This window comes from Myotis brandtii, unplaced genomic scaffold (assembly GCF_000412655.1).
Source record: "Myotis brandtii unplaced genomic scaffold, ASM41265v1 scaffold618, whole genome shotgun sequence".
Lineage (NCBI taxonomy): Eukaryota > Metazoa > Chordata > Mammalia > Chiroptera > Vespertilionidae > Myotis > Myotis brandtii.
Genome location: NW_005370354.1, coordinates 739,333 through 757,436, shown reverse-complemented (window position 1 = coordinate 757,436; position 18,104 = coordinate 739,333). Strand labels below are relative to the sequence as shown.

Genomic DNA, 18,104 nt, shown 5'->3' with positions numbered 1-18,104 from the left:
CCTTTTAGTGAGACTCATTTGTTTTATCTTTTCAATAGCTTTGATTATTTTCTTTTAATGGCCTGGGTTTATCCTTTTCTACTCTTTTGAAACTTCAGAACTCTGTGGTGGGGGCTGCATGTGGTGGGAGACATGATTACCAAGGGAAAATGAGCAAATAGCTGCGCCTTTACTCACCATCTATCTCCCCCTCCTGCGGCCACCTATTCTGGGTAGACTGCCGAGGGCCGGGAGTTAGCACACGGTGGCCTCCAGGAGCCTTCCATTCAGGTGGTAGGTGATTTTTGTTGTTATTTAACAGGGATTGAGCCAGTTGTAATTACTGGGCTGGTTTTTAGTTTGTGCCATGTACTTCCCTTCCTAGCCCTCAAGTACCATATAGGTTACCCTTCTTTAATGAGGGGGAAATTAAGACCAAGAGGCTGACAGCCCAGGGCAAGTTAATGGCCTCTGGAAAAGTCTGGCATGGACTCTAAAGAAGGGGCCACATAAACAGGAAGGTGTGGATACTGTCCCCTGGCAGAGGAAGCAGAGCCCTGAAATGCGCTCAGGGTGTTCTATCTGGGTGGTATCCTGGGCAAGGAAACCAATAAAATACGCGTAGTTGCCCCACTAATCAGAACAAACAAGACCATTGGTTTTGGACACTATGTCCCTGAATTACCAAGCAGACAGGTCTGGGTGTCAGGACCCAGTTAAGCTTCAGGGCCCACTGCGTATCCAAGTGGGAACACAGTCCCGAGAGGCAGAGGGACCAATGTATTGGGAGAGACTGTGGCCCACAACGTCCTGAGTCGTCCACAGGCCCCAGATGCCCATCTTGACTTTCTCCAGGCTGGAGAAAACGCAGGGCCATTCTTTTAAAATAAACAAAAGAATATCTACACCGAAACGAGGGACGAGATGAGTCCACTTCAAGCCTGGTCGTTAGGAAGCTTAACTGTCAGCCCAGCCCATCTGGGACTGATGCGTCCACACCTAAAGTCAGGTTCTAGCTGATAAGAGACAGGGCAGTCCACTCTTATCTCCTCCACTGCTGTCAGCCTGAAGATAACAGTTTCTCAAATTTGATGTCTCTTTATTATTAAAAAGAGCCTTACATACAATTCCCTGGTTATCTGCCAAACTCAAAGTATTCTGTTCTCTTTGTTGAAGTAGCTTTTCTCCTTCCTGTCTAGTTAAGGCAGCGTTTCTGGCTGCTAAAGTCAACACAGGACCTTTTGTCAGACTGACTCTGTCCAGCAATAGCAGGCTGTTTAGTTTATGAACAAAACCTTCCAGATAAATAGGGGAAAAGAAAAAATATCAGGCACCAGAAACCTGATTTATTCCAAGAATGTGGGCCACCACTTTTTGCCCAGCTCTGCAGCCCTTACAAAACGTACTGGTTTTAGGACACAGAACGTGGTGCTCAGACACGGGGATTCGAGCACTGGCAGTGCCTGACTGGTCTGGTCTCTGCACTCTCTCTTCCAGCATCTTTCTTGAGACAGGGTAGAGGCCCGTTTTTCTGTATGCAAAGCAAAACCAAACTTCGGTCAAATGACTCTTCACAAATCACTAAGACTATACATTCTAAAGAAACTGGAGCCACAATAGATATGAATTTAAGTAAAACACCTATTTCTGCCCATCTGTATGTACATTTCACCATGGGTTTTAGCAATGGGAAATACATCTTATGAATTCCTTGGGGTTCACATAACAGCATCTACACACACATACACAGGGTATCTTTCAACATTACTACACATACACACTCTATTAAAAAAGATACTGACAGATTTATAAAATGTATTGGCCTTGCACTATTAATCTCAAGAATCCATTTTTACTTAATTTATTTTTGCCCTGCATGGTAGCTCTGGCCACCGTTAGGGATCTGTCAGCATTTCCATCATAACTGTATTTTCAGAATACTGGAATAGAAGTGCCAAAATACATATTTACAGTTTACAGACAGTGGTGACTTTGTCTTCCTCTTAAATTGACTTCTTCGATGCATCTTTATAAGGAATATTCAGGGATGGCAGTGCCCACATAATAAAAAAGCATCATATAAAACAAGAGGTCAAAAGATGCTGACATCCAGCCCAAGGCTAAACCTCAGGGATTGACATTCATTGCAGCTGTAGACTCTATATCACAGTCAGAGTTTTAGGGCAACAGTCCAAGCAAGTTTATAAAAGTGTGTGTGTCTGCAGTACAGCGCATGAACACACACAATGCTAAAGGGGGACAGCAATGAGCATACAGAAAACTACTCCAGAGCGGATCACATCCAGTGAGAAAAGTGAACACCAGCCACCAACACAAACACTGACCATTTCCAACACTGAACATCCAACTCTGTTACCTAGGCAGAGTTAAAACATTGAAGAATAAAGTCTCTCTTAAACGCGTATGTTAACTCGTTAACGTGTATAGGGCTTGGAATGTTATGCAGGTCTGAACTGTCTTTTATGAAGATTAGCTGAGCCTGTCGAAGGTGTCTGCGGAAATATTTTTGGTGGAAGAAAACCAAATGGATTGGCTCTTTCCACAAAAAGGTGCACAATTATTCAGATTAGAGAGATTTGCTTAGCAATTTTAAAAGGCTTAGGACACGCTCTTATGATTTTTTTTCTTCTAGTGTCTTGATATTCCGTTTTCATGGTCTTCCCTACTTTGACACAATATGCAGCACGTATAGACATACCTAGCTGTCTACATAGAGGTGGATTATGGTAAAGAAACAAAGTCACTGCAAACATTGTTGTTGCTGACATGACTGCCATCTGCCATGACAGAAACAGCCACTCTCATACATAGTCTGCTGCAACATCAGAGGCAAAAGCTAATTTATTAGGGGAAAAGTCCTGTACATACATCCCCCCCCCCCTTCAAATTACTGGGGGGGGGGGATTTAAAGTAAGTTTATCATATTCTGTCTGGCTCAAACCACATTCACACTCACCCAATTAATTTTATTTGAAATATATATATGAAATTAAGCCCTGCCATTTTTCTTTTGTGCTTAAGAAACCAAAGCCACTGTTAGGATACACGTGTGCCAAAAACATTTTTTAATAGGTTTCAAAGGCACGTGTATATAAATGTGGCAGCAATGAGTTGGGTGACTTGAAGAGAAGTATAACTATTTGAAATTAATTGGAAGGGGATTTATTATTTCTGCATTTATAAATTAGATGAGAGCAAGAGTCTAACTTCTAAAAAGTTAACAATGTGACTCTTATGCTACTGGAATTTCGTAGAAAGCTCATTTTGCTGTCTCCATGAGTTGTGGATGGTGGATAGGTTTTTCTGAATTTTGTTATCAATTATAAACTTACATCTCGATGATGTTTGCTTTATTACCTAAACTTTACATCTAAATTTTATCACTGTAATAGTGTCTCTTCTTATTAACTTTTTTTGTTTGATCATTTATGTTACCTAGTGTTTTGGTTAGTAACCTAAGGAACAAAAATATATTTACATTGCCAAATCATAGTTTTTGCCACACAATTTCATTACAAAAATTAAAACGGCCCAAACTACCTATGTACATTCCTGGTTAAACTACACAGATATTTTAGTTAAACCACATACATTTCTGGCTTAATTAGAAAATGTGGACTAGCAGTTAGAAACTTTAAAGAGAGTTTTAAATTTTGCAAATAATTCCATATAAGCATTGCCCTCCCCTTTTACCTGTGAGGTACAAAAACACAAACAAACAAACAAAAAAACACACAACTAAAACCACATAATTGGTCAGTCATCTAATGTTTACAACAACTCAAAGTTTCTCAACATTGAGGAGTGGACTAGACAGCAAATGCTTCAAGGACGGCTCACGCCAAACATCAAAAATCACAACATTGTTGGAACATACACTGTCCCCAGGGAGGACGCCTCAGAGAAGTCACTGCCAAGAAGCATGGCTGTATTACTTATTAAAGGAAAAAATAGTGTCTTTGGATAGAAAGAAATGTTTAAAAATCCCCTTTTTAAAATGAAGAAATAGCTTCATTATCCACCTGCATTTACATTACTGTCCAAAAGAATGGGTCTGGAAAGACCATTTTCTGTACAGACACTAGTTAATCTCTGGATGAAAAGACAGCATCTGGCATGGGAATAAGCAAGGGACACACTGGTCTGTTAGCACATAGGGACTTTCTTAAGGCTGAGCCAGGGAGCGAACCTTTGGATCCAGAAGTATTTCTTTTCTTTCCAGTTGAGTTTCTAGAAAGATGAGCTGTTCTCACTTTGCATTTCTCCATTAATGGAGAGGATGGAATAATGACACCAAAAGTACTTTTCTTTTGTTTGTTTTTTTTTCTTTAAAAATAATTTGCTTTCTTTTGCATGCCACAGGACAGATTTCTAGTTTCAAAACAGGGTACATCAAGAACAAAAATATCCCCCCTCCCCAACCATCTTAATTCTCACCAATACAAGAAATCCTTCTGGAAACATAAGCAAGTGACTAAACAGGTATCAAAACACTGAATCTACAAGTTCATACATAATCTGTTATGGCAGAATAACCAAGAATTTCCCCCAAAGGAAGATTTTAATTTTCCAAATACAAAAGAGTCTAAGGGGATCATATGAGAACAAACAAAAATCTCTTATTCCAGGTTTTATGGTAAAGATGAAGAACACACTGGCAGCTGAAGAAAGCCGAAACTCTTACTAATAAATAGATCCAAATTAAGAATTTCTACAACATTTCTTTAGAAAACAGAACCAGAATTCCTCTTTTAAAAATGACGAACCTGTGGAATGCCTTTACTTCCATATCCCTCTAATATTATAACAGTAAAACAGACACACAAATGTTGATATGACAGCTCAACAAGGCTGGATGCAGGACGTTTACATGTACACTTTTGTTTAAAAGTCCTACAGGTTTATTGACTAAGGCTAGACAGCAAGTCATGATCCTATTTGGTGCTTCTTCTGCCATGGTCCAAGATCATTGTATGGATACAGCCAAGGACTGGGCCCCAACTTTCAGGAAAAAGACCACAAAGAAGAAAATCAGGGTGGTTATTTGGTCCCCCCACCCCAAGTTGATCGTTTGTGTCCTGGAACTGGAAAAACAAAAGGTGGAAAATACAGACCGCGACGAGTTAAAGGAGTTGGAAAAAGTTGCTGGAAAGTGGCACGGTATACGAGTAAGGTCACTGGGCTTGGGATGGCAAGGGCGCTGCATTGAAAGAGCATCCACGGGACCAAGTACTTGTAATGTCTTGTGGTGTCATTCCCTCAACGACTTTAGGATATCTGTATGCAATAATAAATAGATCAGTTATGTAATAAGGCAGTGTGTTGAATATGCATTCGTCCTGTGGGATGAACCGCCACAGAGAGAGATACATGATACCATACACATTCTTTAAGTTTTCTTGTGTTGTGTTTGATTTGTTTGTTTTCAAGGCTATCCAGGCAAACTCTTCCCGGGGATGTCCTTGGAGAGAAGAGTGGTCCGCTGAGGCTGGTTTGCTTAACCTCTCCTTTATCAAGAGATGATGACTGGCTTTAAAGAAAAATAAAGCTGAAGGTTGTTTGATTTTTATTTTTTTTTCCCTTTTGGTTGCATCATTCTGAGTGTTTTCTTATAAACAACAACAAAAAAAATATCACAACCAAAAAAAAAAAACCCAATAGTTTTTGATGCATCCAGTTGTTGTATCCTCAGGATGTTCCAGATGTTTCCAGGTAACTCTGTAGTTTACGGACTGTGGTTTTGTCCAGCGAGCAAAGGTCAAAATCAAATGTTGTGTTTGTGATGTGAAAGTGTCCAGTTTCTTCTATAAGGTTCACAATCTAGAGGAATAAAGAAGAAAAAGTTTGGGCAATAAGAAATGGACATTAAAAGGCAAAGAGAGAGAGGTGGAGGGGGTCAATATGGAACTTTTGACAAATATAGTAAGAAGGTCCTATACTGTTAATGGCACCAAAGTGTCTCTTACCTAATTTGTAAGCCAAAGGAATATGAACCCTTTGAAATTCTGAGTGAGAGCAGATTACCTGTTCTCATCATTCATATCCTTTAAACTGATTCATGCTTTCAAGTAATCAGCAGAGTATTTTACTGCAGGTGTGAGAATAGGAGTAGGTTGTGAGGGGAAGATAGAATTTTAAAACCCCTTTAAAAATTAGTAACTGATTCAATGGACAGTGATTATACCTACTAGATGTATGGGAATTCCAGCCTAGAAATAACAAAACTCCTTATTTTTTAAAAAAGTATATAGTGTGGCTCAGTTGGTTGGAGCATTATCCAGAACACCGAAAGGTCTAGGGTTCTATTCTTGGTCAGAGCGCATACCCAGGTTGTGGGTTTGATCCTTGGTCTGGAGGCAACTGATAGATATTTCTCTCTCACATCTCTTTCTCTCTCTCTTCCTCTCTTTCTAAAATCAATAAAAAAAATAAGAAACTATACACACAACATGCACACCTGTATCCACACATATATACAATGAACATTTTTGTTTCTGATTACATTACTGCTGAACTTTTAGAAAATACAAGAACCCCCAAAGAAAAAGATTGAAGCCATCTACAATTCTGCCCCCTGAAGATCAGGGGTATGGAGTGACTGGAAGGAGGCTTATGGGAGCCTTCTGGAACTGTTTTGTTGGTTGGTTTGGGTGCTGGTTATAAAAGATGCACTCACTTTGTTAAAATTCACATAGCTATACATTTTATTATATTTCAATAAAAATGAATAAAAGTCTATATTTATTACTTATAGTCATGCTCGTTGATTCCCTTGAATTTTTTGGGGTGATAAGTATTAACGAGAGAAAGAAAGAATGCCTTTGTCTCCCGTTTGGAATAGTTACACCTCATTTCTCATTGCATTGGCTCCAGCTTTCAGAAAGACCTATCAAGCCTCCTCCAATTGCTATACAACTCCAGACCTGGCTGTGATTGCCTTATTCAATCTCTGAAACCATTTTTACAGATATAACTATTGGCTTAACAATAACAGAAGTTACTCACACTGCAAACCCATGACATACATAGCAAACTGCCTACCCAATTCCCTTCTTCTTTACTTACAGAAGCTTGATTTTCTGGGAGTGGCGATACACTCAGCTACAACGCCTGCCCCCCCCCCCCATTTCCCCCCAAGGCACTTGGCTGATACTGCTATTTAAATTTATTGTTCAGAAATCACTGGGCTTTCAGGAAAATTTTAGTAAAGGGTATGGCCTCTGCCCTCTGCCTGTCTGGAATGAAGATGCAATCCTGGAAGTGTAGTGGCTCTGTTCCCTCAAGAGGATGAATGCAAGATGTGAAGGATGTCAGAGCAGGATGGCAAAGAGCCCGTATCTTCAGTAGCATCTTTTAAGCCACCACATTGACCATAAATTACTTACTTCCAGGGCTGTTATTATGGGTCTGAGGTGGAAAGGGAGCCTTACTTGCTTAAACCACTGGACCTAGGGTTCTATTACATGCATCAAGAGATTATTAAAAGGGGTATTCCCAATTATGGTTAAATTACTATATTCACATAAGAATTTATCAAGCAAAATCTTATTATTAACACTAGAATATCCAAAAAGGACCATCATTTTAAAAACAGTTATAGAACTTTGGATAAGTCACACACATAGACATCTGCATACATACATAGACACACACCCAGCTATGTCCACACACACAAACCTTTCAAGGCAATCAAATACTTAGTATATATTTAACATTGATTGATTTAAGAGTACTTTCCCGAGCAAATTATCTGTTATGCTCCATTGTGTAGAAATATTATAGAGCTAGTGAAAATGTGTAAACTTCCATAGAAACAAATTACCTTTCAATGGATACAGCAGAGGCAAAAGACAATTATTCCAGAGTGTGACTCATCTCCCCAACTAGCAGGCCAGTAGGTAAGTGACAAAGCATTAAGAATAGAGAGTCCTGAACTTGGCATATCGAGTTCTGACTCTGCTCACTACTTGAATGGCATTGGACGGGGCATCATAACCTCTGGGCTTCAGTTTCCTCACCTGTAAAATGAGGACAATGCCAGCTAACCTACCATCATACAGTGTTGTGCAGAGGATCAAAGGAGATATGGTAAGTGAAGCTTCTGTATAAAGTGTAAATTGCTACACAGACCAGAGCAGCATCATTACGATTACCATATCAATATAAACTTATCCTTAATTATCTGGAAGTAACTACATGGCACATGAATCACCAGACCCAGTATTTTTTTCCTATTCCTTTCATTGACTGTTAGCCATCCCATTAGCACTAAAACAGATGAGGCAGGGAAAATGCCAGAAGCCAAAACTCAAAGAAGACATACTTAGATTTTTAAAAAATACTTATAAGAAAACTTTGCAGGGGAAGGGAAGAAAGCAGGGAAAATGGTAAGTGAAGGAAATTAGCTGAATGACGAACTAAAAGGAAGGGTTAAGGAAGTCCCTTGAAAATGACAGGTACCTTAAAAAGCTAATTTTAAGAAACTAGCTTTCCCCTGGCTGCTGTGGCCCAGTTGGTTGAGTATCCTTCCATGCACCCAGAGGTTGCTGGTTCGATTCCAAGTCAGGGCACATGCCCGGGTTGTGGGCTTGCAGGAGGCAGCCAATTGATGTGTCTCTCTCCCTCTCTCTCCAAAATCAATAAAAAAATTTTTTAGAAAAAGAAAATAGTTCTCTGTGACTCAATATAGCTGTTCACTAATCCTATATAATAAAGAGGTGATATGCAAATTGACCACCACGCCCTCACACAAGATGGCCACCACCATGTGGTCACAAGATGGCCACCACAAGATGGCCGGCAGGGGAGGGTCATTGTTACAAATTGAACATAATTAAAGCATAGTGATTAATCACAAAAACAATATGTAATTATATATGTGCTTTCCAATGGTCTTAGGTGACCCCTGTGAAAGGGTCGTTCGACCCTCAAAGGGGTCGCGACCCACAGGTTGAGAACCACTGGCCTAGGTGGTTGTTGCCCTAACGTCATCACAAGATGGCTGTCACAAGATGGCCGTCACAAGATGGCCACGTGCACAGCGGAGGCGGGCCCCAGGGAAGAGGTGGGTCACAGCAGGGAAGGGCAGTAGTGAGCGATCAGGCTGGCAGGGGAGTGGTTAGGGAGCTATCAGGCTGGCAGGCAGAAGCAGTTAAGGGCAATCAGGCAGACAGGCAGGCAAGTGGTTGGGAGCCAGCAGTCCCAGATTGTGAGAGGGATGTCCGAGGGGTCCCAGATTGGAGAGGGTGCAGGCTGGGCAGAGGGACAACCCCCCCCCCTCCCCCAGTGCATGATTTTCATGCACCGGGCATCTAGTTACTTCATAAATAGAAAACAGAGAAAAATACCTTTTAGAAAAAGTCATTTGATTTTAAAGCAAATAGACATGTTTGCCCACTAGAAATTCAGTTTAGTAATCTCACAGGTATTGTAATATCTCGTAAGTTTCCAGAGCTTCCATCACTGTCTTTCTACATCCTCCAGAACCAGCACATCCCACCCGCCTGCAGCCATAAACACACAAAGATATAAAGGGGAACTGATCACTCTCACTAAAGGAGCTCACATTTTTATGGGCGCCTATAAGAATACATCAAGGCAGATGCAGAGACGTCCTAAAAGCAGAAGGAGTGGCGGCAGTTGGAGTGTCGGAACTATTTGCCAAAGGGAATGGCATTAATGATCTGAATTATTAGAGCATGTACCCACGTCCTCAATTAAGTAAAGACTTCATAAACAAAAAATAACTGTGGGCTCCTTTCCTGAAATCCTGATAGTTAGAACATCAGAAACATAGCATTCACCCTCGTTACTCCAATGACACAATCCACAAGCCTAACAACACCCTGTTAGTCCCCGAAGGGTACCACTCTGCCGGTGCAGATGGCCCCACCTTGGTGTCAGTGCCCTGCATCACACCACAATAATAAATGTCTCTCCAAGTAATAATAATAAAAGAGAGAGAGTGACCACAGATAAGAAAGCAGGCAAGGGCATAGGGTCTGCGTGGGAAGTGGATGAGTATGTAAACTGCTTAACTCGTTCTTCAGATGATAGTTGTTGTGAAAACACTGGTGATGGATTATTTCCTGCCATGTCAGCCTTTAGGGGGTACCACACTGGCTGGTTTTTGTTTTGTTGTTTTTTTAAACAGGGAAGATCCACTTGTTAAATTGATGACTCCTTTCCCCCAACCCTGGTTTTTCATTATAAAAAGGTAGAAGCATTATGTTTAGTCTGATTCTATTTTTTTTAAAAAAACCAAGGTTCTTTCTATCCGAAGCAGCCTCTTGAATGAGTGGGAAGTAGTAAACAGACGTGGCTTTAACTGCATCTGCCTCGAGTGGGGTCGGGCTGGGATAAACGAGGTCTTCCTGCAGAATGACGTGGCTATGGGCTGCAGAATGCTGTCTTTCCCTGGAACAATGTGCACCCTACCTCGGGTCACTAAGAGGCAGGTCACCAGCCTCCGATCTACAGGGGATCCTAAAGCACGGCAGGCCATTTCCCAGGAGGGAGAGGAATACTTCCCGGCAGAACTTCCTCAGCGAGGGCTCTCCATGTTGTTAGAGGGAACACTCGCTTCCCCGCTCATCCCCATACCCCTGAAGTTATTTCTAAAAGTATAAGAGCTGTTATCTAAATTGCTGATCTAAGGAAGCCCTGGTTTTCCTCGGAGCTTTATTCCTCCCACGTAGGACGCAAATCCAGGCTCAGAGCTGAACTGCTGAGGAGTTGAGAAGTGCTCAATCTCCGTTTCCAAATAAATGTCGAGCATGTGGTTTGAAGAAGAACCCAATTATTAGTCAGTGCTGTCACTGACATCTCTGGGTTTCACTGTACCCCCTGTACTGGTCTTTTACCTCATGGGAAAGTGGCTTAAGAACAGAGCCCTCTTAATGCAAGGCTTTCTGTTCATCAAACCAGCCGTTGGGCACCAGCACTGCTTGCCCCCAGACTAAGACAACGATATTAATCACCTTCTGTGAGCCAAACAAAAGCGACAGAGTGGATTCAATGTATTTAGCAGGAAAAGATGCAGGATGCGATCTGGGCGCACTAGAAATGGTCTCAGGCGTCCGGTCCGCATGGTGGACAACACGCCGCCTTTGGAAGGCATTCCACAGCGTGAGCAGCTCTCAAGGTGGAGAGTAGCTTAGTCCTCCATGCACTCGGTTTTACAATAGGAATTAATTAAGCAGTAAACCGTGACAGGACATGCATCATGGTATCATAATCACAAGCCTCAGCTGCACTACAAGGCAAAAGGCCAAAGACGGCGAGCTTTCAAGCAGCCTGGGAATGCAATTAGGGTGAAACGCTGTGCGCCCCCGAGTGCCTTTATGCCAGGTTAAAAATTCATAGAGATCACTCTCTCTCTCCAGAACACTAAAATAATCCTCTTCAAGGGAAGTCTCACATAAGCCATCTTCCCTCAGAATTCTTTCAAAGGTCAAAATAAAGGACAATGTGAAATTGGGAAGGCCAATGACACCCCAAGGTAAGACTGTGCCTAATGACCTCGTATCCTTGACGCATGGCTGGGCTTCCTTTGTAAAGGTGTCCCAACCCTGTCCAACATCTGTCTCACTCTCTGGAGAGACCCACTATTGGGGTCTCGCTGGCACATTAATAACTTTATTGGACAACTGCTGTGCAGTGGTTCAGAGCTGGCATTTGGGAAGGGATAGGGAAATCAGCTAATAGAGTTACTATCACCATCCAGTCAATTAGCCCCAAATAATTGGTAAATGGCAGGCTGAACAATTGTTGGTTCTATGGAAGAGAATTGAAGAAAAATATTAGCAAAGTCTCAGGGTAAGCCACTGAACTCCTGCTCCCCTATCCATACTCACTTAAATGGAAATGCAACTTATACCCAATTAAGAATCCTAGGTCTGTAGTCTTTTGTTCAAATCTGAAACTCTAGAAAGGTTAAAAGCTTATCAGACCAATCAGGGAACTTGGCAAGTCTGAGAGTATTTATAGATTTAAGCAAAAACGTACACAGAATATAAATGTTACCATCAGCCATTTGACTTTTAAAGAAAACACCAACATACACAGCTGGGGTAGATTAAGTACTAACTTCAAGTCATTTGAAAGTGGTAAGAAAAAAAATTAAACAGTGAAATAATCTAAAAACCCACCTTGGAATTCAGAACACAACTTTCTCTTTGGGTGTTAAAGAAAAAATATTTTATCAAATAGCCACTGTTCATGCAAGGGACACACGTAACCATATGAAAACTGAAAAACACCCTTTTTATCTTCTCAACACATCAAATTGTACTCATAGAAGTTTCCTCACTCTACAAGTATTCCACAGTTGAGTTCATAATAATAGAATGTATGTTGTACAAGATAAGAGAAATGAGGGAAATATTTATTTTCCTTAGAACAGCATTGGCAAAAGGTTACTAAATTGAATCACACATGTTTACAACACTTGACTCAAGTTCTTATCACTGTTTTCCCATGAAACCAGAAGCCTGGCCCCACAGGTTTCTGTATCCCTACTATCACTCCCCCCAGCCCACAGCACAGCATCAGCCCCTCTACACGTGCCCAGTCTTCACTGCCCACAGCACCAGGGAGGGGAGGTCATCACTGCAAAGCTCCAAAGCAGACATGCAGGTGGCCTCAGAAGTGAGCAGCCTCCCAAAATACTGTTGACCCTTAAACAGTGCAGGGGCCAGAGTTACCCCTCTCCCCCGCACAGTTGAATATCCACATATAATATGTGACTCCCCCAAAGCTTAACCAGTCCCTTAGTATCTTGCAGGAATTTGGATCCAGGACTCCCTGTGGATACCCAAATCCTCAGATGCTCAAAATCCCTCATATAAAATGGTGTAGAACCCTGCATACAGTCAACTGTCCGCATATGCAGATTCCCAACTGCAGATCGAAAATGCTGGCTTTGATCTGCAGCTGGTTGATCCAAAGGGCCGACTGTATATTCATTGAAAACTATCCCCATGTAAGTGAAGCGGTGCAATTCAAACTGGTGTTGCTCAAGGGTCAACTGTACTTCTGCCGGTGGCATTGGCCCAGTTCTGAGAGTGTGGGGCTGGTGTGGCCTCCAGGTGCTATTGCGATAACCCAGGACAAACCAGGCCTTGAGGCTTCTGGAAAGGGTTGTGCTAAAAAGCAGTTCTCACCTGCTGCAGAATGTGTCTTTCCCTCAACGTCATTAACCTTCTGTGAAGCTCTACCAGCTCATCTAGGTATGCCTGAAAGAGAAGAGTACCCCCAAGGAACACACATGTTATGAAGCAGTTCAAAAGGAAGAGAACAAATCAATAAGAACAGACAAGCAGCGACGAGAGGTTCCCATTCTACCCCCACCCAGGCTGTATGGAATCCATGACCAAGGCCTTTGCAGACCAATTCTTTCTTGGCCAACTATTATTGTTTTCAAACCAGCTGTTAATTCTTGCACTTGTATTCTCTCAATGAGATTCAGTGAACAGCCTCACCTATTCACAACAATGCCTCTACAGAGAGAAGGGGAACTCTTCAATAAATTGCGAGTTATCAGTCCACTTTCATTTAAAAAAAAATTCTTCTATCTTAAAAGCTTCTTAACTAAGAGAAAAAGTCCAAGTTTGAACATGGAAGGACCCATGCACATTACCAATTATGTCAGGGCAAATTCTTAAAATAAAAATATAAAAAAGCCTGCCCGGTTATCTAGCATATCCAACATTGCTAGTGAATAGCAAATGAAAGTGCAGAAGAATGTCTATGAAAAATATAGATCAGAATGAGCATGTGAATTGCCCAGAGCTCCCTCGAAAAGCAGAGGCGACCTCTCCTTCCGGATGCTCAGACCCATGCGTCTCTGTTAGCGTAGCTGCATGGGAGTTCCTACCACCATTCGCAATGAAGGTGAAGGAAAGGTCTGGGAAGCATCAGACAGGCCTGCCCTGACCCTGCAGAGCACGTTAGGACCCTGCCCACACTGGGAGACCAGCCCCAGTAGGTCTTGCAGTTCAGATTTCAGATGCATGATGTGCACTTGAGGAAAGCACACTGCACACTGCATGAGGCTCAAAGGTCCTGCTCACCTACGTCTGAGCTTCCTTCACCTTCTACCTCCACCACAAGTCTCTTACCGCCCAATCCAATGGGCCTGAAATCCCCGGGCAATGTAGGCATCAGGGCAAATGGTAGTACAAGGCCAATCTTAATACTGGAGATAGCAGGAAGATTTGGAAAGAAACTAGACTCAAGGGGGAGGGGCTGGGTGGAGGTGGGAAATAGTGGCAACAATAAAAAATTTAAATTAAAAAATAATTGAAATATGCTTAAAAATAATTTTTTTTTTTTAAAAAAAGTGAACTACTCTCGGGCCGTTCTGATGAAGACAATGAGAGGCAAACCAGCACAAAAAGATCCAGGGAAACACAAAGAAACAGGACATGTCAGTGCTGTGGCACTTGGAGAACGCACTGGAAACCTACCTTGTCACATTCGCCATTCTTTATCTGCTTATCTGATTTGCTTTGCTTTATTGGACTTTTCACTTCAAGAATCTAGGGATCCAAGAGAACACTGTTAAATTTGATTTCAAGCACTTCTTAGTTAACCAGCCACCCGAACAAAGGCACTTATGGATGAAATGTCACAGGATAACATCATTTTCCAAATAGCATTTCTCCTCTATACATTTTTTTTCTTCTCTTCTAATATTACTTTTTCTTGGAAAATGAATTACTTACATCTAAAATGCTGAGTCAGGGCAATAGAGATTTTTTTTTTTTAAGTTGACAATAAGGAAATTGATTGAAGCTTCCAAGGCCGTTGCTTTGTGACAACACACACACACATGTACAGCAGCTGAGTCCTACTGGATTATAGTTCCCTCGGGCAAGAATTTTTTCTTATTCATTCTGCAGTTTCAGCATGACTACCAGTGCTCCGTACGTTAGAGATGATAAAACAAAATTTCAAATGCCCTTTTTAGTACCTGACTTTCATATTCTAAATATTACTCATATTGCCTTGGCTGAGGGCTCAGTTGGAGCATCGTCCTGTACACCAAAAGGCTGCAGGTTCAATTCCCAATCACGGCATATACCAGGTTGTGGGTTCGATCCCTGGTCAGGGCATGTATGGGAGGCAGGAACCGATATCTCTCTCCTCTCTCTCTCTCTCTCCCTCCCTCCCTCCCTCTCTCCCTTTCTCCCTCCCTCTTTAACTAAACATACTCTTGGGTGAGGATTTTTTTAAAAAAATGACTCATATCCACTAAGTTGATGCAGTTTTGGAAATAAAGATGGTCATCAGTGACACTGGCTGTTTCCAACTTGGGATCCTCCAACTCAAGAAATAAAAAGCCAGGACTATCTTCTGTGTTTCAAGAAATAATGTCTTTACCCATGATAAAATACCAGGTGCCCCGCCTTTCATGTGAACCAATTACAGCTTAGGCTATGAACAGTTGTTTTGCATACTGTTCATAAGCTTCTCTGGAAAGCTAGGTTTCCAATTAAGAAAAACCAAATTATTATTTAATAAATACAGTTGATTTCTTAGAATCTGCAAAACTGAAGATTATGAAGAATATATTTTTAAATGGCTCTTGCTTAAAGTGGCTAAAAATCACTGAATTTATTGTTGAGTGTTAACAAATGTATCCTATATAATAAAAGGCTAATATGCAAATTGACCGAACGGAGGAACCACCGGTCGCTATGACACGCACTGACCACCAGGGGACAGATGCTCAACACAGGAGCAGGCCCCTGGTTGTCAGTGCACTCCCACAGGGGGAGCACCACTCAGCCAGAAGCCCAGAAGCTGGGCTCATGGCTGGCGAGCACAGCAGTGGGGGCGGGAGCCTCTCCCACCTCTATAGGAGCACTAAGGATGTCCAACTGCCAGCTTAGGCCTGCTCCCCACGCCTAAGCCAGCAGTTAGACCCCCCGCCCCAGTGCACATGTATTGTGCACTGGGCCTCTAGTATAAAAATAAAAAGCAAAGTAATTTGTCTTTTTCATTATGACCTCATTATCAAGTGAGTTGTTATAATATAAAACTAATATTAAGGAGGAAAATACCAAATAAAGCATATTTGAGAAGTTTCATATTCCTATTGCTCTTCTCTTTATCCATTCTCTGCTTTCACACACACACACACACACACACACACACATCACAGTCCCATTCAAAGGTCTTCCATATTCCATAACACAAAGAAAATTTTTAAATGAGTCCACTTTTAATTTGTATTTGAAAGAGCCCTGATTGGGCTCAGAAATCTAAGTTCAGGTCCTAGCCCTTTCATTTAACATTTTTGGGGCCTCAAAAAAAGAAAGAGAGATGAAATGACAGAGGTGAACAAGATAATGTCCAGATACCTATTCAGCTGTAAAATTTTATACTACTAAACATTTCACCTTTTGAGGATAGGACCATGACATTCTAGGAAAGACCAAATACTTCTAGAAGGGTATATATTTCCTTTGAATTTAGAATAATACATAGGTAAGAAGTGAGCCTCTTTCTAGCAGTGTCTTTCCTAAGAATTACCTTCATTCGTTTTTAACATTAAGATAAGCAGATGACCAGACTGACTTAAAATACTAGTACAGTCCTGTTGGCAATACAAGGAAATTCCTTAGCAGCAGAAGCAGGGGGATTTTTTTTTTCTAAAACACGGTCCACTGTAAAGGAAACCAAACACTCCACCACATTCAGAATTTCCTTCTCTCTATTGTTGTTGGAAATGAGACCCCACGGGAAAACTCCAGCTCAGAGACCTAGGAGTAAGTAGGTCAGTAGATGGCACTACTCGCCAACTCAGATACACGGCTGGGCAAAGCTGCCGAGACAATCTGCTGCGATTCCAGGCAAGAGAAAGAACCAGTGCCTGCCTGCCTGCCTGCCTGGTGCATTAGAAAACTGAATTTTGTTCCCATATCCCACCCTGCCCATTCCCCCTCCATCCCCAACTTACAGCACCCCAGGGGTCAAAGGGACTGAGAAACTGTATTTGCAATGGAACTTTGCTCACTAGGCTTAGAGAGTTCTACCACCTCCTCTTCAAAGCAGAAAACACACAGGACATTGTGAGGCCCGAAGTCCCACCCTGCACATTCCCAAAGTGCGACAGCACAGAAGGCCAAACTACATTGAAATCCTAGTTTCTTTCTTCTGAAGCTGCAGTGGCAGGAACAAAAGCTCCGGGTGTCAGTGATCCGCCTCAAGTTACCGAGTGGCTGCCCAGAGAGGCCTCAGTTAATCTTCCTCCTTTGATCTCTCCCTGCTCCAAAATAAACAGCTTTGTCAAAACCTCATTCTGAGGGAGCTGAGCCATGCTGTAGACAATTGTTTTATTTATGATCATTTCTTATCTTTGAGGAAATGACTCCAGAATATAAAAGTACAGCACCTTGTCTTCCACGGGCTTATTTCAAACCAGTCTAACTGGATAGACTCTTTAATTTCATTCAATGTGCCTTGCAGGCGCATAGGTGATTTATGATATTCTGAATATTAACTCAGGTCCCATGGATCACTTCTTTCTTTCAAGGCCCCTCTCTCCTCCTGCCCGTCCGTACTTTCAGCCAAAAAGGATCTGGAATTTTGATTTTGTTTGAAATTCACATAAGGAAGGTTTGAAGTAAAACAAACAAACAAACAAACAAAACCACACACATACACACAAAACCATCTCCGGTTCGAATAGCACAGCATTTGCTACGATTTCCTATGAAGTTGTACTGAGGGAACAGCCGCCCAGACTTGGGAGATGCGTCATATTTATACACAGGGCAGTGTCTGAAAATAGAACTCTGGTTAGTTGCACTTCTATCCTTAATCTGAGGACTCGGCTTGAGAATTAAAATTTCAGGATTATTATTTTTTCTGTATCCCTTTGTGAGGATTGACAACTCAATTATTCAGCAGATGGATCCTCTGCTGATAGGGCATTCATGTTAATGATCTCTAGTTGCTCCTAACAATTCTCGGGTTAATTACTTGCTTTGTTGACATGTGGCTGTCTCTCTGTCCACTTTTTCCCCCAATAGTTAGAAAATGTTTGACTCAATTAGCACTTTCCTTGTTCCTTCAGCCCTGGGAGATTTTGAGGA

At 41.8% G+C, this 18,104-nt stretch overlaps 1 protein-coding gene across 1 annotated transcript in view; it reads right to left on the bottom strand.

Moving 5' to 3' along the window:
- Positions 1 to 1,817: 1,817 nt before the first annotated feature.
- Positions 1,818 to 18,104, bottom strand: part of MLLT3 (myeloid/lymphoid or mixed-lineage leukemia; translocated to, 3) — a 277,692-nt gene continuing 261,405 nt past the window's right edge. The window contains exons 10-12 of the mRNA XM_005879939.2: positions 14,469 to 14,540; positions 13,164 to 13,235; positions 1,818 to 5,820 (exon numbers count right to left, since the gene is read on the bottom strand). Of these exons, the coding sequence (XP_005880001.1) occupies positions 5,689 to 5,820; positions 13,164 to 13,235; positions 14,469 to 14,540 (276 nt within the window). The 3' untranslated portion in view covers positions 1,818 to 5,688. The remainder of the gene's footprint in view (positions 5,821 to 13,163; positions 13,236 to 14,468; positions 14,541 to 18,104) is intronic.